This window comes from Schistocerca piceifrons, chromosome 5 (assembly GCF_021461385.2).
Source record: "Schistocerca piceifrons isolate TAMUIC-IGC-003096 chromosome 5, iqSchPice1.1, whole genome shotgun sequence".
Lineage (NCBI taxonomy): Eukaryota > Metazoa > Arthropoda > Insecta > Orthoptera > Acrididae > Schistocerca > Schistocerca piceifrons.
The window spans coordinates 671065244-671087838 of NC_060142.1; the positions used below are offsets into that span (position 1 = coordinate 671065244).

A 22595-nucleotide genomic window follows, 5' to 3' on the forward strand; every position below is an offset into this window, starting at 1 on the left:
ACTGTGCTTTTCAGAAATCTTGGCCACTGTACCTTGTTCACAAACTAACATTTCCCAAATTTTGTTATATATTTACATGAGAAAGGTATATTTTGAGAAGTTTTGGAACTTGCAAAGATTTTTGCAATTTGAGTGTTTTGTGTAACCTATTCGTAATAAATTGGCAGTTGTAGTTTACAGTTATTAAGAATAAGTAACATATCACATTATATTAGTTCCGTCTTTTAGTAGCAGTGTACATTGTCCATATTTATCGTAAAATGATGGTACTGTAGAACTTGTACCAAGCTTTCTGTTGTCACAATAGATACCTCGTTTTTGGCTATAAATTACTTAAAGACTACTGATAATATTTGAAGTACAACAAACACATAAATTAAAAGAGAATTGCAAGCTCAGTATAAAGTTATTCATTTACTATTCTGTAAAATACAGCACCAAGAATAAACTGTTTACTGTTCTGTAAAATGTTGCATCAGGCATAATGCAGCCCCTTTGTGTTTTCTGTTCTCAGGCAGAGGACAAGTTGGTTGCTACACATGAGCAGCTGGATATCGCCCTGACTACTGTCAAGTGTTTGGAAGCTGCTGCAAATGGGTGTGTTGGCAAAGCTACCAGAGTTGTGTACCAGAGCCACTGAAGATTCCTCAAGCACTATCCTCTCCTGTGGATACTGTCTCTCCTACAGGAAATACAAGCCCCATCATTACCTGTGTGCCATAGTGTTAGTAGTGTGTCAATGTTAGGTCTAGGCATCCTACACAGGATAGACAGGGACCTAGGAACTAGGGAGGATTAAGGGCATTATACCGCTCCTTCTAACTAACAAGTTGGAAATGGCTTCTTTCATTGAGTCTGAATCTGAGTCAGTGTAACCCACTTCACCCGTTTTGGAGAGGCCCATTTTGTGGCAGAGAGAAAAGGGTATGTTTATTAATCATCAGCAGTTCAAACATTAGGTGAATAATGGTACCCCTTAAGGAAATGGCAGCAAGGGGTGGGAAGGAACACTAGATACACTCAGTGCGTATGCCTGGAGACCACATTCAGCATCTTGAAGAGGCTATTTCGGCAGCCATTGAGGAAACAGAGTGTAAACAAATACAACTTGTGGTTCCCGTTGGAACAAATGATGCCTGTTGTCTAGGCTCTGAGGTCACGCTAGCAGCATTCGAGTGATTAACAGAGAGGGTTGAGAATACCAGCCTTGTTCATAGAGTTTCAATGGAAGCTCTCAATCTGGAGCATTGCCCCAGAACAGAAGACACCCTCCTTCTTCTTAATCGGGTGAAAGGTCCAAACCATACACTCAGAGGGTTTGGTGAGAGTTGTAGGGTCCCCCTAAATGGGTCAAGTGTGCACTACACTTTTAAATTTTTTTTTTTAAATATATATATTAGGCGAATCTCCCTCCAATCCAGATAATGATATTTGTGGGAAATTCAGAAGTAACAGAGTAAGATCCAAAGAAACTTATGACGAAGCAAGCTGGGATCTTTTTACTTCCTCTCTTGTTCTGCCATCTGCCTCCTTAACATCTTTTTTATTATTATTATTGGGTAATTACAATTAACAAAGGCCTAAATGAGTATAATCTGCATTTTCATAAAAGAGAAAGGTTGGCCCTCAGTCTTAGGAAATATAGCACTTGATCTAATTTTGTGCTTAGTTTTGTGTATATAATCAATTTCCTAATTTATTTTGACTATTCCTAGTTAATATCTTTTGTTATAGGGTGAAATTAGTAATTGTTTTGTGACTTCAATTCTATTGTTGACTTATAAACAAACATAAATTCTGTGATAATTATAAATATTTGGAAGAAGAACTGCTAGCATTCTTAAAGTATTTATTTGGCTCTATTCAAAAACATATTAGCAAAACAAGTCCTCAATTAATCCCAAAATAATTAGCAGGTTTGTCAAAAGCATTGTTTGCTTAACTATATCTGTTAATTTCATTATTTAAACAAATGGTTCAGCCTAATCTTTGTGGTAGAAGAAACTGTTAAAAAGAAGGAATTTTTACATGTATTCAGTTAACTGAATGAGTTATGTTTTAATTGTAATTACTGTAAATTAAACATCAAACAAAGTATAGGTTCAGTGCCAGATTTTTTATCCCGAGACAGTCAGTCCATGGAGGATTTTCGACAGGAAGTCTGTATCAGTTAGAGTAACAACAAAGCATTAAACATATGAATTAGTGTAACACAAGTGGGCCATGTGTTAAGGCAATGACAATGTCTGTTCAAGTTACTTGAGAAATAGTGTCACAAGTATATTATTACTCTGCAAGAACTGTGAACTGTGTGGTTAGGTATTTAGTGCTCATAATGTTCAACAGCAAGCTATTGTAGCAGTGTGTTGATGTTTGCCTGCAACCTAATAAATGAGGCTTAACATTTACCAATAGTGAACTGGCCATATAACTGTGTAATATTGGGGGGCTGTGCACAGTGAAAGTAAAGAATTGTGAGCGCAACTTTGCAACTGTTGACTACATCATTTACAGTAGTCAGTGTTGAACTTCCACCCCCCCATTTTTCAGCCAGTATAACAATGCAGTATGTCGACACTGAGGACTATCAACGAAGAAATAAAGCAGGCGAACATCACAAATGTCTGCCACAGATGGGAGTTCCACAATCCTCGTGATTAACTGTTGAACCATTCATGACAAAGTGCCAGAGTTTGAAGCTCTCCTAAAACACACTGAAACTCGCATTATATTAGGCACAGAAAGTTAGTTAAAACCTGAAGTTGACAGTAGTGAGATCTTTGGGGAAAATTTAAGCATATATCGAAAGGATAGGGCACCTGGAAATGAAGGTGGTGTATTTGTCACAGAAGACAAGAAACTTAGATCCACTGAGATAGAAATTGAAGCTGCATTGGACACTGTTTGGGCAAGACTCAGTATCAAGGGTCTACAAAAACTTATAATAGGGTCTGTCTATCGAGCACCTTGTTCTTCTCCTGATGTAACTTAAAACTTTAGAGAAAACCTCAGTTCACTTAACGTAAGTTCCACAATCATACTTTAATCATTGGAGGAAATTTTAATCATCCAACAATCAATGGGATAATTATAGTTTTGATAGAGGTATGAAAAGACATCCTGTGAAACATTACTAATTGCCTTCGCTGTAAACTGCCTAGAAATGATAGTTCAGAACCTCGCTATTGATGGAGATATTATATATCTAATGGCAACAAACAGACATGACCTCTTTGCGGAAGTCCACATCGAAACTGGGATCAGTAGCAATGAGGCAGTTATAGCAACAGTGAATATCAAAACACATAGGGAATCCAAACAAGCAGAAAGATTTGTGTTCAGCAAACTAGACAGAGAAACAATAGTGTCATACCTCAATAAGGAACTTATTTAATTGGATAGATAAAAAAATCACCTCACCAAGCAGTGGCAGAACACACACATAAAAAAACTGTTGCGATTGGCAAGCTTTCGGAGCCAGCGGCTCCTTCTTCAGAGAAAAGGGTTGAAGATGAAGGAAGAGGGGTGAAGGAAAAGGACTGGAGGGGTCTAGGAAAAGGGGTAGATTTTGGGAAAGCCACCCAGAACTGCGGGTCAAGGAAGACTTACTGTACGGGATGAGAAGGAAAGACTGATCGTTGGGGACTGCATCGGACAAGATTTGAAAACCTGAGAGCTTAAAAATGGAAGACAGGGTAATATGTAAAATAGAGATTATTACTTAAACATTGTGCACAAGTTAATAAGAGTGAGAAGCTAAGTGCATTGTACGTAACAGAGGTGGGAAGGGGCAGTGAAAAATAGATAGGAAAGAAAATAAAGATGTAGAAAACTAAAACGGATTGAAGCAAAGAGTAATTACAATGAAGAAAAGCTGAGATGGAAGAAATTAACGTAAATTAAGGCCAGGTGGGTGGTGAGAACCAAGGACATGTTGTAGGGATAGCTACCACCTGCAGATTCTGAGAAACTGATGTCTGGGGGAGAATACAGATGGTGCATGTGGTGAAACAAGCACTGAGGTCACGAATGTCATGTTGTAGAGCATGCTCTGCAACAGGATATTGTGAGTTGCCAATACATACCCTCTGCCTATGCCCATTCATCCTAATTGATAATTTGGTGGTAGTCATGCCAATGTAGAATGCTGAACAGTGTTTACATAATAGCTGGTATATGACATGTGTCATTTTGCAAGTGATTCTCCCTTTGATAGTATATGTTATGCCCATTACAGGGCTATTATAGGTGGTGGTAGGAGGGTGCATAGGGCAAGTCTTGCAGCAGGGGCAGTCACAGGGATAGGAGCCATAGGGCAGGGAGATGGGTGCAGAAGGAGCATATGGTCTGACAAAAATATTGCGGAGATTGGGAGGGTGACAGAAAGCTATTCTAGGTGTGGTGGGCAAAATTTCAGACAAAGTTGATCTCATTTCAGGGCATGATTTTAGGACGTCATGGCACTGCCAAAGTAGCTGATTAACATATTCCAGGCCAGGACAATACTGAGTCATCAGTAGTGTGCTCAGAAGCTGTTTTGTGAAGGAATCAACAGTACCAGGATTTGATGTGATGGCCCAGGGAATCTTCTTTTTAACTAGGCCGGTGGGGTAATTACGTGCAGTGAAGGCTGAGGTGAGAATGGTGATGTATTGCTGTAAAGAGTCTGCATACGAACAAATACGTTTGCCCCAGATGCCAAGGCTGTATGGGAGGGAACATTTCACATGGAAAGGATGGCAACTGTCAAAACGTAAGTACTGTTGTTTGTTGGTAGGTTTAATGTGGGCGGAAATGTGTGGCTGGCCTCCGGTGAGGATGAGATCAACATCAAGGATAGTGGCATGGGATTCACAATAAGACCATGTGAACTGGGACAAGATATTCAGAGGTTCCAGGAATTTTAGTAGGTCAGCCTCACCATGAGTCCATATGGTAAAGATGTCATCAATGTATCTAAACCAAACCAGGGGCTGAAGGCTTATGGATCCCACGAAAGCCCCTTTCAAGTGACCAATGAAAAGATTGGCATAGGAAGGAGCCATCCAGGTATCCATGGCCATACCCCTAATCTGTTTGTATGTCTGCCCCTCAAGGGTGGAGTAGTTGTTGGTAAGTATAGAGTTGATTAAGATGAGAAGGAAGAATGTCATAGGTTAGAATCAGGTGGGCACTGACTGAGAAAATGTTCAGCAGCAGACATAGCATGTACGTGGGGGCTGTTGGTATAGAGGGAGGTGGCATCAATGGTGATAAGCAAGGTGTGTGGTGGCAGTGGGGCGGCACAGATTTCAGACGATCTAGGAAATGGTTGGTATCTTTGATGTTGGAGGGGAGTTTTTGTACTATGGGTTGTACGTGTTGATCAACTAAGGCAGGTATACATTCAGTGGGTGCTTTGAAGTCAGCAACTATAGGATGGCCAGGATAATTGGGTTTGTAGATCTTAGGAGGAAGGTAAATGATGGGGGTGCGTGGTTTGGGTGGAATGCCATAAACACTTACAGGGGTTGGACAAAAATATAGAAACAATGTGGGAAATGCATCATAAAAACATACATGCAGATGCTAGCCCAGCCGGCGCACTGTTGTATTTGACCAGAAACGAAACCTGCGGAATATCCTAAACATGTTGCAAGGGTCAGTCACGCTCAGGATAGTGTTCTGTGTAACTGTGAGTGCATTACATTTACATACATACCCCCCAAGCTACCATAGAGTGCATGGCAGAGGGTACCCTGTACCACTACTTTCCTCTTCCACTTGCAAATACAGTGAGGGAAAAATGACTGTCTATATGCCCACATACGAGCCCTAATGTCATGTTTCTTATCTTTGTGGTCCTTACATGAAATGTATGTTGGCAGCACTAGAATCATTCTGCAAGCAGCTTCAAATGCCAATTCTCTAAATTTTCTCAATAGTGTTCCTTGGAAAGAACTTTACCTTCCTTCCAGGAATTCTCATTTTGAGTTCACAAAGCATCTTTGTAATACTTATGTTTTTCTCAAACATACCAGTAACAAATCTAGCAGCATGCTTGTAAATTGCTTCGATGACTTCCTTTAATCCAATCTGGTGAAGATCACAAATACTATACTCAAGAGTAGATCACACTAATGTCCTATAAGCGGTCTCATTTACAAATGAACCACACTCTCCTAAAATTCTCCCAATAGTCGAAGTCGACCATTTGCCTTGAATGAGATTTTCACTCTGCAGCGGAGTGTGCGCTGATATGAAACTTCCTGGCAGATTAAAACTGTGTGCCCGACCGAGACTCGAAATCGGGACCTTTGCCTTTCGCGGGCAAGTCCTCTACCAACTGAGCTACCAAAGCACGACTCACGCCCGGTACTCACAGCTTTACTTCTGCCAGTACCTCGTCTCCTACCTTCCAAACTTTACAGAAGCTCTCCTGCGAAACTTGCAGAACTAGCACTCCTGAAAGAAAGGATATTGCGGAGACATGGCTTAGCCACAGCCTGGGGGATGTTTCCAGAATGAGATTTTCACTCTGCAGCGGAGTGTGCGCTGATATGAAACTTCCTGGCAGATTAAAACTGTGTGCCCGACCGAGACTCGAACTCGGGACCTTTGCCTTTCGCGGGCAAGTGCTCTACCAACTGAGCTACCGAAGCACGACTCACGCCCGGTACTCACAGCTTTACTTCTGCCAGTACCTCGTCTCCTACCTTCCAAACTTTACAGAAGCTCTCCTGCGAAACTTGCAGAACTAGCACTCCTGAAAGAAAGGATATTGCGGAGACATAGCTTAGCCACAGCCTGGGGGATGTTTCCAGAATGAGATTTTCACTCTGTAGCGGAGTGTGCGCTGATATGAAACTTCCTGGCAGATTAAAACTGTGTGCCCGACCGAGACTCGAACTCGGGACCTTTGCCTTTCGCGGGCAAGTGCTCTACCAACTGAGCTACCAAAGCACAACTCACGCCCGGTACTCACAGCTTTACTTCTGCCAGTACCTCGTCTCCTACCTTCCAAACTTTACAGAAGCTCTCCTGCGAAACTTGCAGAACTAGCACTCCTGAAAGAAAGGATATTGCGGAGACATGGCTTAGCCACAGCCTGGGGGATGTTTCCAGAATGAGATTTTCACTCTGCAGCGGAGTGCGCGCTGATATGAAACTTCCTGGCAGATTAAAACTGTGTACCCGACCGAGACTCGAACTCGGGACCTTTGCCTTTCGCGGGCAAGTGCTCTACCAACTGAGCTACCGAAGCACGACTCACGCTCGGTACTCACAGCTTTACTTCTGCCAGTACCTCGTCTCCTACCTTCCAAACTTTACAGAAGCTCTCCTGCGAAACTTGCAGAACTAGCTTTCCTGAATGAAAGGATATTGCGGAGACATGGCTTAGCCACAGCCTGGGGGATGTTTCCAGAATGAGATTTTCACTCTGCAGCGGAGTGTGCGCTGATATGAAACTTCCTGGCAGATTAAAACTGTGTGCCCGACCGAGACTCGAACTCGGGACCTTTGCCTTTCGCGCGCAAGTGCTCTACCAACTGAGCTACCAAAGCACGACTCACGCCCGGTACTCACAGCTTTACTTCTGCCAGTACCTCGTCTCCTACCTTCCAAACTTTACAGAAGCTCTCCTGCGAAACTTGCAGAACTAGCACTCCTGAAAGAAAGGATATTGCGGAGACATGGCTTAGCCACAGCCTGGGGGATGTTTCCAGAATGAGATTTTCACTCTGCAGCGGAGTGTGCGCTGATATGAAACTTCCTGGCAGATTAAAACTGTGTGCCCGACAGAGACTCGAACTCGGGACCTTTGCCTTTCGCGGGCAAGTGCTCTACCAACTGAGCTACCGAAGCACGACTCACGCCCGGTACTCACAGCTTTACTTCTGCCAGTACCTCGTCTCCTACCTTCCAAACTTTACAGAAGCTCTCCTGCGAAACTTGCAGAACTAGCACTCCTGAAAGAAAGGATATTGCGGAGACATGGCTTAGCCACAGCCTGGGGGATGTTTCCAGAATGAGATTTTCACTCTGCAGCGGAGTGTGCGCTGATATGAAACTTCCTGGCAGATTAAAACTGTGTGCCCGACCGAGACTCGAACTCGGGACCTTTGCCTTTCGCGGGCAAGTGCTCCACCAACTGAGCTACCGAAGCACGACTCACGCCCGGTACTCACAGCTTTACTTCTGCCAGTACCTCGTCTCCTACCTTCCAAACTTTACAGAAGCTCTCCTGCGAAACTTGCAGAACTAGCACTCCTGAAAGAAAGGATATTGCGGAGACATGGCTTAGCCACAGCCTGGGGGATGTTTCCAGAATGAGATTTTCACTCTGCAGCGGAGTGTGCCCTGATATGAAACTTCCTGGCAAATTAAAACTGTGTGCCCGACCGAGACTCGAACTCGGGACCTTTGCCTTCTGCGGGCAAGTGCTCTACCAACTGAGCTACCGAAGCACGACTCACGCCCGGTACTCACAGCTTTACTTCTGCCAGTACCTCGTCTCCTACCTTCCAAACTTTACAGAAGCTCTCCTGCGAAACTTGCAGAACTAGCACTCCTGAAAGAAAGGATATTGCGGAGACATGGCTTAGCCACAGCCTGGGGGATGTTTCCAGAATGAGAATTTCACTCTGCTGCGGAGTGTGCGCTGATATGAAACTCCCTGGCAGATTAAAACTGTGTGCCTGACCGAGACTCGAACTCGGGACCTTTGCCTTCTGCGGGCAAGTGCTCTACCAACTGAGCTACCGAAGCACGACTCACGCCTGGTACTCACAGCTTTACTTCTGCCAGTACCTCGTCTCCTACCTTCCAAACTTTACAGAAGCTCTCCTGCGAAACTTGCAGAACTAGCACTCCTGAAAGAAAGGATATTGCGGAGACATGGCTTAGCCACAGCCTGGGGGATGTTTCCAGAATGAGATTTTCACTCTGCAGCGGAGTGTGCGCTGATATGAAACTTCCTGGCAGATTAAAACTGTGTGCCCGACCGAGACTCGAACTCGGGACCTTTGCCTTTCGCGGGCAAGTGCTCTACCAACTGAGCTACCAAAGCACGACTCACGCCCGGTACTCACAGCTTTACTTCTGCCAGTACCTCGTCTCCTACCTTCCAAACTTTACAGAAGCTCTCCTGCGAAACTTGCAGAACTAGCACTCCTGAAAGAAGGGATATTGCGGAGACATGGCTTAGCCACAGCCTGGGGGATGTTTCCAGAACGAGATTTTCACTCTGCAGCGGAGTGTGCGCTGATATGAAACTTCCTGGCAGATTAAAACTGTGTGCCCGACCGAGACTCGAACTTGGGACCTTTGCCTTTCGCGGGCAAGTGCTCTACCAACTGAGCTACCGAAGCACGACTCACGCCCGGTACTCACAGCTTTACTTCTGCCAGTACCTCGTCTCCTACATTCCAAACTTTACAGAAGCTCTCCTGCGAAACTTGCAGAACTAGCACTCCTGAAAGAAAGGATATTGCGGAGACATGGCTTAGCCACAGCCTGGAGGATGTTTCCAGAATGAGATTTTCACTCTGCAGCGGAGTATGCGCTAATATGAAACTTCCTGGCAGATTAAAACTGTGTGCCCGACCGAGACTCGAACTCGGGACCTTTGCCTTTCGTGGGCAAGTGCTCTACCAACTGAGCTACCAAAGCACGACTCACGCCCGGTACTCACAGCTTTACTTCTGCCAGTACCTCGTCTCCTACCTTCCAAACTTTACAGAAGCTCTCCTGCGAAACTTGCAGAACTAGCACTCCTGAAAGAAAGGATATTGCGGGGACATGGCTTAGCCACAGCCTGGGGGATGTTTCCAGAATGAGATTTTCACTCTGCAGCGGAGTGTGCGCTGATATGAAACTTCCTGGCAGATTAAAACTGTGTGCCCGACCGAGACTCGAACTCGGGACCTTTGCCTTTCGCGGGCAAGTGCTCTACCAACTGAGCTACCGAAGCACGACTCACGCCCGGTACTCACAGCTTTACTTCTGCCAGTACCTCGTCTCCTACCTTCCAAACTTTACAGAAGCTCTCCTGCGAAACTGGCAGAACTAGCACTCCTGAAAGAAAGGATATTGCGGAGACATGGCTTAGCCACAGCCTGGGGGATGTTTCCAGAATAAGATTTTCACTCTGCAGCGGAGTGTGCGCTGATATGAAACTTCCTGGCAGATTAAAACTGTGTGCCCGACCGAGACTCGAACTCGGGACCTTTGCCTTTCGCGGGCAAGTGCTCTACCAACTGAGCTACCAAAGCACGACTCACGCCCGGTACTCACAGCTTTACTTCTGCCAGTACCTCGTCTCCTACCATCCAAACTTTACAGAAGCTCTCCTGCGAAACTTGCAGAACTAGCACTCCTGAAAGAAAGGATATTGCGGAGACATGGCTTAGCCACAGCCTGGGGGATGTTTCCAGAATGAGATTTTCACTCTGCAGCGGAGTGTGCGCTGATATGAAACTTCCTGGCAGATTAAAACTGTGTGCCCGACCGAGGCTCGAACTCGGGACCTTTGCCTTTCGCGGGCAAGTGCTCTACCAACTGAGCTACCGAAGCACGACTCACGCCCGGTACTCACAGCTTTACTTCTGCCAGTACCTCGTCTCCTACCTTCCAAACTTTACAGAAGCTCTCCTGCGAAACTTGCAGAACTAGCACTCCTGAAAGAAAGGATATTGCGGAGACATGGCTTAACCACAGCCTGGGGGATGTTTCCAGAATGAGATTTTCACTCTGGAGCGGAGTGTGCGCTGATATGAAACTTCCTGGCAGATTAAAACTGTGTGCCCGACCGAGACTCAAACTCGGGACCTTTGCCTTTCGCGGGTAAGTGCTCTACCAACTGAGCTACCGAAGCACGACTCACGCCCGGTACTCACAGCTTTACTTCTGCCAGTACCTCGTCTCCTACCTTCCAAACTTTACAGAAGCTCTCGTGCGAAACTTGCAGAACTAGCACTCCTGAAAGAAAGGATATTGCGGAGACATGGCTTAGCCACAGCCTGGGGGATGTTTCCAGAATGAGATTTTCACTCTGCAGCGGAGTGTGCGCTGATATGAAACTTCCTGGCAGATTAAAACTGTGAGCCCGACCGAGACTCGTACTCGGGACCTTTGCCTTTCGCGGGCAAGTGCTCTACCAACTGAACTACCGAAGCACGACTCACGCCCGGTACTCACAGCTTTACTTCTGCCAGTACCTCGTCTCCTACCTTCCAAACTTTACAGAAGCTCTCCTGCGAAACTTGCAGAACTAGCACTCCTGAAAGAAAGGATATTGCGGAGACATGGCTTAGCCACAGCCTGGGGGATGTTTCCAGAATGAGATTTTCACTCTGCAGCGGAGTGTGCGCTGATATGAAACTTCCTGGCAGATTAAAACTGTGTGCCCGACCGAGACTCGAACTCGGGACCTTTGCCTTTCGCGGGCAAGTGCTCTACCAACTGAGCTACCAAAGCACGACTCACGCCCGGTACTCACAGCTTTACTTCTGCCAGTACCTCGTCTCCTACCTTCCAAACTTTACAGAAGCTCTCCTGCGAAACTTGCAGAACTAGCACTCCTGAAAGAAAGGATATTGCGGAGACATGGCTTAGCCACAGCCTGGGGGATGTTTCCAGAATGAGATTTTCACTCTGCAGCGGAGTGTGCGCTGATATGAAACTTCCTGGCAGATTAAAACTGTGTGCCCGACCGAGACTCGAACTCGGGACCTTTGCCTTTCGCGGGCAAGTGCTCTACCAACTGAGCTACCAAAGCACGACTCACGCCCGGTACTCACAGCTTTACTTCTGCCAGTACCTCGTCTCCTACCTTCCAAACTTTACAGAAGCTCTCCTGCGAAACTTGCAGAACTAGCACTCCTGAAAGAAAGGATATTGCGGAGACATGGCTTAGCCACAGCCTGGGGGATGTTTCCAGAATGAGATTTTCACTCTGCAGCGGAGTGTGCGCTGATATGAAACTTCCTGGCAGATTAAAACTGTGTGCCCGACCGAGACTCGAACTCGGGACCTTTGCCTTTCGCGGGCAAGTGCTCTACCAACTGAGCTACCGAAGCACGACTCACGCCCGGTACTCACAGCTTTACTTCTGCCAGTACCTCGTCTCCTACCTTCCAAACTGTACAGAAGCTCTCCTGTGGCTAAGCCATGTCTCCGCAATATCCTTTCTTTCAGGAGTGCTAGTTCTGCATGGTTCGCAGGAGAGCTTCTGTAAAGTTTGGAAGGTAGGAGACGAGGTACTGGCAGAAGTAAAGCTGTGAGTACCGGTCGTGAGTCGTGCTTCGGTAGCTCAGTTGGTAGAGGACTTGCCCGCGAAAGGCAAAGGTCCCGAGTTCGAGTCTCGGTCGGGCACACAGTTTTAATCTGCCAGGAAGTTTCATATCAGCGCATACTCCGCTGCAGAGTGAAAATCTCATTCTAAATGACAGTATGTTTGTACAATTCTCCTGTGTGAACAATTTCCTAAATGCGAAACTTAAAACTTCAGCTTCCCTTTCGCTGTCTTCTGCTGCTGCATCAGACTGGTCAATGAGTGAATGGATGAAAGCATAAGAGCTGCTTAGGGATTTTACATAACACCAGGATTTGCTCGGGTTCTTGGCCACATCTTTCACTAAGAAACGATGGTGAAAGTTGCACGTTTTGTGCGTAGATCTTTTTACAGATTCACAAATCTCTACTTACTTTGCCTGTCATCATTTCTGCATTCTCTTTTGAATTGAGAGCGCAACAGCCTTTGGTTCCTCAGCATTTTCCAAATATCGAAACTCAGCCACAGTGGGTCTCTCCCATTCTTAATTTGCTAGTTAGGCACATATTTCTTCACAGCATGATCTACAATCTGTTGGAACCTTGCCTATAATTCCTCTATGTCCATCATACTGGAACTAAATTACTATACTGGAGCTAAGTGAATTTGACCATGGGCAATATGTTGGAGCTTGAATGGCGGGTGCTTCCCTAACCAAGGTAGCAGAAGTGTTTGGTTTTTCAAGGTAGCATTGTATCGAAGATTTATACTGTGTACAAGGAAAGCAGAAAAACATCATCCAATAAGTCACAAGGTGGACAAAAGCTTGCATTGAGTGATCATGACGAATAATCACTGGCGACAACTGCGACGAAAAATAAGAGGATAGTGGCTGCAAAAGTCACAGCAGAATTGAACGTTGCACTCGTATACCCTGTCAGCACCAAAACAATATGAAGGGAGCTCCAGTAACAGGAAATTGCCGGGTGAGATGGAATTCCAAAACCACTCATCAGTGGTGCAAAGGCCCCTAACAAGAAAACATGGCGCCAATACCATAAAACCTGGAATATGGAGCAATGTTTGCAACTTCTTGCCGAGTTTACATCCCAGGAGTGAAACATGATGGGGATTTCTGTGGCCATATTGTAGTATTCCATGGCCCCATGGTTACTCTACAAGGTCACATTACTGCCTAGGATTATGTGCACATTTTGAGTGATGAGGTCCACCCCTTGGCGAAATGTCTATTTCCCAATGGTGATGCTGCATTCCAAGATGACACGACGCCTGTTCATACAGCTGACATCATCCAGGACTGGTTTTGTGAGCACAAGGAGAACTGGCACATCTCCCCTCACCACCGCTCACCAGATTTCAATATTACTGAGCCTTTATGGTCTACATTGGAGAGGAGGGTGCCCCATTGCTATCAACCTCCACCATTGCTACCTCTACTTGCCACTATTTTGCAGGAAAATGGTATAACATTCCCCTGAAAACCATACAGGACCTGTATTTATTCATTACAAGATAATAGAAGCTGTTTTGAATGCCAACAGTTTACCTACACTGAATTAGGTGTGGTAGTGTGGGTTTGTGGTGTTTCCATATATTTGTCCACCTCCTGTATGCCATCTTAATTCTGATTGAGTAAATTAGTAATAGAGCTGCAACACTGAACAAAGCTGCTGCCTCCTCAGATTCATTACATAGCTTCTGTTTCTCTGGTATTAGTAGCTTAATATTTACTTGATTACGATGGTATTTTCTAAAGAAAATCTTTTTACAAGTGTTTGGTTCCTTTCGCTGTACAACAGGTCAATAATCAATGGATACTTATTTGTCATTATTGACTGGAAATAAATGAGGGATCCAAGCCAAAGCTATCCATGAGATTTCACGTAAACAATGATCCCCCTAAGACCTAACAGTAATTTTAAATAACCCAACATAGCAGTCTTCATTATTCAGTCACTTTTTGTAAAAAAGTAATCATGCTTACCCCAGTCTGTGTCACTTATTCGTGCAAATGATTTGTCTCTAAGAATTCCAGCATTATTGACAACAATGTCCACACGGCCAAAATTATTGAGAGCTGTGTCAATGATCTTGTGTCCATCTTCAACTGAATTGTAATCTGCTACAGCAACACCACCTTTAACAATAAGACTTTGAAAAATGACAGTTCCTTCAACAAAACTCAAATCATTCCACAAGTGTTTCAAAGAGATGCAACTTAACCAAGTTATAAAAATATATTTGTTACCTTTTCTTTTAATCTCCTGCACAACACTATCAGCTGCATTTGTACTCTGACCTTCACCATGTCGACCACCACCAAGGTCATTTACGACAACAGATGCACCTCTTTCCGCAAAAAGAAGAGCGTAAGCACGACCGAGACCTACAGAAATTATATGGAATGAGAAATTACCATGTCACAGTTTCACAAACGAAAGACAGAATCATATAAAACAACAGTAGTTAGCTTCCACATGATATGTGCTGACAAACAGCTGATAATGATGCTTATCATAACAATTCATTACACTGTCAATAAACAATTATATTTGCATACATTTTCAAATTACACTTGCATACAATTATTGAACTTGCCAATACAGCAAGGAAGCCACACTATATCACAGAAATAACAAAACTCTATGTCCACTTTTGGTAATACACACATCAAAAAACATTTTGCATCACCTCGGTTCGAGAGTTCCAGAACCTGTACAGAAAATTGAAATAGAGATCAACATAAACATCATTTCTTCCCTTTTTATTGCTCATGAAAACCACACATTGCATGTTGTACCACCATACAGCGAGACCTCCAGAGGTGGTGGTCCAGATTGCTGTAGGCACCGGTACCTCTAATCCCAGTAGCACGTTCTCTTGCATTGGTAAGTTCGTCATGGCATACTATCCACAAGTTCATCAAGGCACTGTTGGTCCAGATTGTCCCACTCCCCAATGGCGATTCAGTGTAGATCCCTCAAAGTGTTTGGTAGGTTACTTTGTCCATAAACAGTCCTTTTCAATCTATCCCAGGCATGTTCAATAGGGTTCATGTCTGGAGAGCATGGTGGTCACTCTAGTTGAGCGATGTCATTATCCTGAAGGAAGTCATTCACAAGATGTGCACGATGGGGGCATGAATTGTCATCCATGAAGATGAATGCCTCGCCAACATGCTGCTGATATGGTTGCACTATTGGTCAGAGGATGGCATTCGCATAGCGTACAGCCATTACGGCGCCTTCCATGACCACCAGCATCGTACGTCGGCCCCACATAATGCCACCCCAAAACAGCAGGGAACCTGCACCTTGCTGCACTCGCTGGACAGTGTGTTTAAGGCGTTCAGCCTGACCGGGTTGCCTCCAAACACGTCTCGGATGATTGTCTGGTTGAAGGCGTATGCGAAACTCATCGGTGAAGAGAATGTGATGCCAATCCTGAGCAGTCCATTTGGCATGTTTTTGGGCCCATGTGTACCGCACTACATGGTGTCATGGTTGTAAAGATGGACTTTGCCATGGACGTTGGAAGCGAAATTGTGCATCATACAGCCTATTGCACACAGTTTGAGTCATAACACGACGTCCTGTGGCTGCACAAAAAGCATTATTCAATATGGTGGCATTGCTATCAGGGTTCTTCTCAGCCATAATCTGTAGGTAGCAGTCATCCACTGTAGTAGTAGCCCTTGGGCAGTCTGAGCAAGGCATGTCATCGACAGTTCCTATCTCTCTGTATCTACTCCATGTCTAAACAACATTGTTATAGTTCACTCCAAGACACCTAGACACTTCCCTTGTTGAGAGCCCTTCCTGGCACAAAGTAACAATGTGGACACAATCAAACCACGTTATTGACCGTCTAGGCATGGCTGAACTACAGACAACACGAGCCGTGTACCTCCTTCCTGCTGGAATGACTGGAACAGATTGGCTGTCGCACTCCCTCCGTCTAATAGCCACTGCTCATGCATGGTTGTTTGTTTCTTTGGGAGGGTTTAGTGACACCTCTGAATAGTCAAAGGGACTGTGTCTGTGATACACTATCCACAGTTAACATCTATTTTCAGGAGTTCTGGGAACCAGGGTGGTGCAAAACTTTTTTTTATGTGTGTATGTTCTAGGTAGCAACTATAAGCCCAAATGTTGGAAAAAATTTGTGACCGGGAAGAGCAGAGATTTAAAAACATGAAAACATGTGTGACAAAACAATGCTGCTCACATCAAAATTAGGTGCTATAGCCAGTCACTATAATATTTCTTATGCTCAAAGGAAACAGATTTCACCTTGTCTTGAAACAAAGTATTACGTATTCTCCAGAATCTCTTGCATTAATACTGGATTCTCTACATATGCATTTCTAATAACTGGTGAAATAGTAAGATGTAAAGTTGTGTGCCATTGTCATTTGGGAAAACCTACGGGTTACGTTTTGCTGTCTAGCTGAAAAGGCCTTCTTTCTTTGTTTACAGTGGCACCTTTCCTTCAACGCATGTGTGCACTGTGCCTTGCACATGTCTGTAAAGTGAATGTGACTGTGATGAGTGTGAGTAGAATTGTAGCGTAACATTGGTGATTATGAGAGAATTGAGGGAGTGAAACCTGGTGCCGTCACATACTATGCTTCTCTCAGAAAGTAACAAAGGTCATGATGCTTAACATGCATACACCAGGTGGCCATAATTACAGTGCAGCTACTGCCAGAGGTCCAGTGTAGGCTATAATTATTGTATGCCAGTGAAACTTTGCAGTCTTACTAATGCATTAATGTGGAACTGATTTAAGCTGGAAAAAGAATAGTTACAATTTTGGGCACCAGGAGCAAAGTTGGTGCTTTACAACATCTCGTCTATGTCCCCAATACTCATATTGTTTGACCTTTTTTGCCCATGTCCCATTTCTAATCTATTACATATGGAAACATTTCTATACGCCTGTCTGTCTTGCATTCACGGTGCCAGGCCTGCAGCTGGTGGCCAAAACTGGAACTTTTTTCCCCAACATAAATCTGTTTCGCATTAGAACACTGATGAAGTTTCACTGCCATACAATAATTACAGTTCGCACTGGACCTCTATGAGTAGCTGCACTTTTATTATACTGACATAGTACTTTGGACAGATCACTATCCAAGTCACTGATGATTACAGTGCCTGTGTTTATATAGTATCTGTGTCTACACAATACAACAGTCTTCAGACATGAACGAATGTCTGAAGGAATAGACCCATATTGCGATCTATCTCATAATTTTTACCACAACTGTAACTGTCAGTGACAAAGTCTGCTCTTTCTGCATGTCTGAAGGACATTGTGCTGAGAAGATGCAGCAGACACTGTATAAACACAGACACTGGACACATCAGTGATGTATCCATGCCTCGACAGGCTGCAATGATGATATTTGTATTTCCCTGTATGGGAATCACAAATTATGAGAACATAACGGCTGTGACTATGTGAGATATGGTAGTTTGGATCGGTGCTGCAGGTGTGCTCACCCACGATCAACAGGAAATCCAGGTACGAGACCCTGTCTGACATAAATTTTCGCGTGTCACGAACAGTTGACGTCAACACATAGCTGCAGTAGGCCTATGTGAATCTATTTCATAACTGTCAATTGCCATAAGTGCTCTTTCTATTAAATACGCAGAGATATTCGGAATTTAAGCTAGAAGTTTGGCACAAAGTCTGGTGATCAGGATTTATTTCTTCCAACATCAGAATTCAAAGTGGCTAGTTCCACGTTGAGCACCACCACAGATACATGGATTAGAGTCTTGGTTATGGAATAGGCTCTGTTCAATAGTTGTTTCAGAACAGTGAGTCAGAATTTCCTCCTTCTAACTAAACCTAAGGGACAATAAACTCTTTTCTCAAGGATTTCAAGACAACATACTTATTTACATTCTCTGCTTTACGACTCTATATAATACGAAGTAACAACAGCAAAAGCTTGAAAGATAAAGAGTGCTCTTTTTGTGGTTTCCTACCTGCTCCTGCACCTGTCACCACAGCGACTCGTCCATCAAACCTCAGTTTGTCAGCCATGACTGGAAACTGAAATAAACCTTTACATATTACAAGATTCAACAGGAAATAAAGGATTATCTAAGCAGAATCAGATGACAATTCAGTATTCACAATAATTGTAAGTGAGAAAAATCAAGTATTTCCAAATAAGTCCATACAAGAAATGAAAATGTACTGCCTCATCATGCAGAAAATATAAACATAAGCACAATCCTTACAGGGTAGGCCAAATGAATAGCTATACAATGATATGAGGCACAAAGTAGTTCTACTTTACAACTGTAGGAAACAATGCAGCTGACACATTATAAATACAAAAGCTGTTAGTGGCACAGAATGTTTTTAAGCAACAATATAGATGTCAAAATGTAAAATGATAAGTGTTATAACCAAAAATTTGATTTTGTTAGCAGCTTCAGACAAACAAAATACAAGAAATGACACGTCTGCCCATGTTCAATAACTTTTTATTTTGTACATTCTAGATTTGGGGTTACACCAGAAAATTGGCATTCATCACAAAGACAAGGTTGTGTGAAATAAGACACAGCAAGGCATTGGCAAGAGACTTGTGTTTTATTGTGTGGCACAGCATTCTTCTTGGATGATTTACAGAAACCATATAAAAAAACTAAATCTGGACAGCAGGACAGACCAAGTACAAGTCAACTGCCTCGACCTCACTTACTCCATCCAAAATAAAAGAACATTGCTAAATTCAAAGCATGCAATTATAGCATTGCAGTGCTTAGCCTGGTGGCAAGACACTTACACAAACATTCGTTTAGTGTCTGGAGTTTCAATGTACCAATAATTTTATGAACAGCCCCACAATAAATAAAATAGCAGCAAAAACTGGGTACTAGAATTTGAACTTTAGACATTGACACACTTGTTTAAAAAAAAAAAAAGTAGAGAGGTTCAGAGAATCCTTAAAAGGTTACACAGGACATTATGCTGTCACTCAAAAATAAAAAGAGAAAACATACACACGAAAGACTACTTAATAAAGATTTTAGGCAGGCTACAATTTGCTTTGATAAACAAGACAGCTTTTTCCAGTATTTTCCTAATTTCCCCTTCAGCCACAAGGAAGAGAAGAGAACTTTGTTTTGAAAAACCCATTTTTGGTTTCTATATTTTCGCACTATCACAGTTACAAGCCTTGACCACTTGTTTGCCACTGACTAAGCTAGTTCTTAATTCCCTTTCTTAGTACTGTGTTTCAGTTCCAGCACTACATTTTTAACTAAAAATACATTCAGTGAAGATTTCCAGCTTAAAAAGAAATTTAGAGAAGGCCTATGTTCGACAACAACGTGCAATAACCACTCGCAGGCTGCAGATGGCAGCAATGGCAGTGGAGGGTATACAAATCATGTCAGGGGATGTGGAAAACAGTGCAGTTGTTGTCATAATGCAAAAATGGAGCAATTTATCTGACTTTCAAAGGGGCATGATCATTGGCTTTCAGGTCAATGATGGAAACTTTCCTGAAACGGCTAAGTTTGTACACTGTTCACTGGCCTCCATAGTTAATATACTGTGCAAGGCAAAATGGCGCTATACAAAACCAGTGCTGAGACAACTGAGGTGCACCACAGGCCATAGATGACAGTGGTGAATGCAGCTGCGGATATGTGTATGAGCAAATATATGTACAACTGTTGTGCAACGAATCACCCAGATCAACCGAGGAGCTACGAGCAACGTCTCCTCAGTGAACATTCAGTGAATATTGCACCGTATGGGCCTCTGCAGCATGCGCCTGATTCATTCACTCATGATGACTACTGTTAATTGGTGACGAAGGCTGGATCTGCATGCCAGTACCACAACTGGATGTCCACTGAGTGGTGACATGTGGCCTTTTCAGATGCATCATGTTTTATCCTCCATTGGATGTGAAACGCCTGAAAGTAAAAACCCTACAACAATTGCCAGAAGGGTCCAGGCCAGAGGAAGGAGTTATGGTCTGGGGAATGTTTATATGGCACTGCCTTGGTGATCTCATCATTCTAGAAGGCACAACAGATCAAACAAATATGCATCCATCCTTGGGGATCACGTCCACTCCTACATGCAGTCTGTTTTTCCTTGGCAAGATGGCATCTACCAGCAGGACAATGCAATGTGTCACACAGCTCACAGAGTGTGGTTCAAAGAGCATCAGAATGAGTTTACCATAATCCCCTGGCCACCAAACTCCCCGGATTAACACCCAATAGAGAATCTGTTCATGCCATGGATCCTCAACCGAGAAACCTAGCGCTGCTGGCCACAGCAGTGGAGTCGGCATGGCTCTAGAACCCTGTCAGTACTTTCCAGAAACTCGGTGATTTGCTTCCTACACTTCTCGCAGGAGTCTGCACTCCAAAAGGTGGTTATTCAAGCTTTTGACAGGCGGTAACATTAATGTTACTGGACAGTGTATAAACAGAAAAGATTATCACAATTACCAAATAGTAGTTTATATCTGCCCTTCATAAACTGTACACAACAGCACATGTAAAAAGGTGTCAACAACATGAAACAGAAGAGGACCATTTATAAGGGAAGAAAGACACTGTTTTTATCATTCTCATCAAATGCAGTTGTTGGACATTTTTAATTTTCATTCACAATTCAACGAATGTTATTAACATATTTTATATGCTGTACAAAGCCTGTAAGAAAATTGACAGTTTACATTACATTTGACAAAGATGGACCCACTACTTGCTATTGTAACATTGAGAACATTTTCTGGAACATTGAGAACATATTGGCAGAAAAATTAGAAGCTTACAAAGTTAAGCTGCTGAAAGTGTTAGTTTGCTACTGGCAAGAATAATTCCTTAACCACAAAGCTGACTTTTCTAGAAGATTGACAAAGTATTTGCCCTCATTTTACCAAACACCAACTTCACTCAAAATAGAATTTCATACCTAAATACTGCAAATTAAGTGTGAAAGAGGTAAAAAAACCTTTGACTTAGTCCCTCTTCATAAATGGGGGAGAAGGGGTCATGAAGGCCATTCACTCTAAGCAGATAATCAAAAGGAGCAGACATGTGTCAGAAATATGAAGCAGGACATTTGCACTCAGACATAATATACTCTTATATGGGAACACATCATATTACATATGTGTTCATTCATTCTCACACAGTGTTTTGCAAATCCGATCATGAAGGAGAGCCTTCAGGGATATGGAATGAGTCAAATTATAGATTAGGCAGAAACAAATATTGCCAGCTCCTTTTGTACAGCATACTAACAATATATTATGGCTAGTGCTAGAACAGAAGGGAACCAAGCACTAAGCGTTGTGAGACAACATATTTCACATTTTCCCACTCCAATTTTAATCTTATTCCTATTGGATCATTTGTTAATGATCCTGAGCTTTCACACTATTTTAGTTTCCCTTGTTGAGTTTTATGATTTTTACATGTTCATACAAAATGCCAAATGGTAATTTTGTTGTTTGGTTCTACCAGTATTGAATTTGAGAAATCATATTATATTGCTCTGAACTTTACAGAGGTCAAACTGAGCTGCTGTTAAAAAATTATTCTCAGAAAGGTTGTTCAATTTTATACTCTTTCCCAAAATATTTCATTAAATTTAACAAATTATTTGAATTTAACATTATTTTTCTGGCTACTACTGTCTTCTGGGAGCTGAATATTGTTTGTCTTACCATACTCAGTTTATTTGTTTCACTTTCAGTAATGCTGCAAACAGCCTTTGCTTTGTTCCTGTGAGTGTGTGTGTGTGTGTGTGTGTGTGTGTGTGTGTGTGGGCGCGCACGCGCATGCATGCATGCATGCATGCATGCATGCGCACTTAGTACATGGTTGCTCCCTTTTTTATGACACGATCAAGAATGTTGCTATACTGCTTGTAGTCCCCCTTAATTCTTGATTATAACTTGTCCTCTGCAGTAAAGAATGGTCCCTTTTTTTGGTACACGATATTTTCATCCCAAATGTTTGCCACCCTCTCTCTTAGTTTTCACAAGCCCATTCTAAAAAGAAGGTGGGTTCACAGTTTAGTAGGAATGTTATTGGGAAATTATCAAATTTTTCACTACAGTGTGCCCTCATTAAACTTCTTCCCATTGTTCATCAAGTAAACTATCTCTGAATAATATAACTGGATTGGCATTTATGACCTTGTTACACTGTAAGTTTCCTTTCTTAGTTCGACCTAATTCATGGGGATGTTTTATTGCTGCCATTTGACCATTACAGTCAGATATATAATTTATTAAGGGGCTAATTTACTTCATGAA

The 22595-nt window shown here is 43.1% G+C and overlaps 1 protein-coding gene and 1 non-coding gene across 4 annotated transcripts in view; both read right to left on the reverse strand.

Moving 5' to 3' along the window:
* LOC124798400 (peroxisomal multifunctional enzyme type 2) overlaps window positions 1-22595 on the reverse strand; it is a 146717-nt gene that overhangs the window by 101645 nt on the left and 22477 nt on the right. For all 3 annotated transcript variants that reach the window (XM_047261786.1, XM_047261787.1, XM_047261785.1), the window contains exons 2-4: window positions 18277-18343; window positions 14523-14660; window positions 14259-14411 (exon numbers count right to left, since the gene is read on the reverse strand). In XM_047261786.1, the coding sequence (XP_047117742.1) occupies window positions 14259-14411; window positions 14523-14660; window positions 18277-18334 (349 nt within the window). In that variant the 5' untranslated portion in view covers window positions 18335-18343. The remainder of the gene's footprint in view (window positions 1-14258; window positions 14412-14522; window positions 14661-18276; window positions 18344-22595) is intronic.
* On the reverse strand, window positions 8374-8448 carry Trnal-cag. The gene has a single exon. It is a non-coding gene; the product is annotated as a tRNA-Leu (tRNA).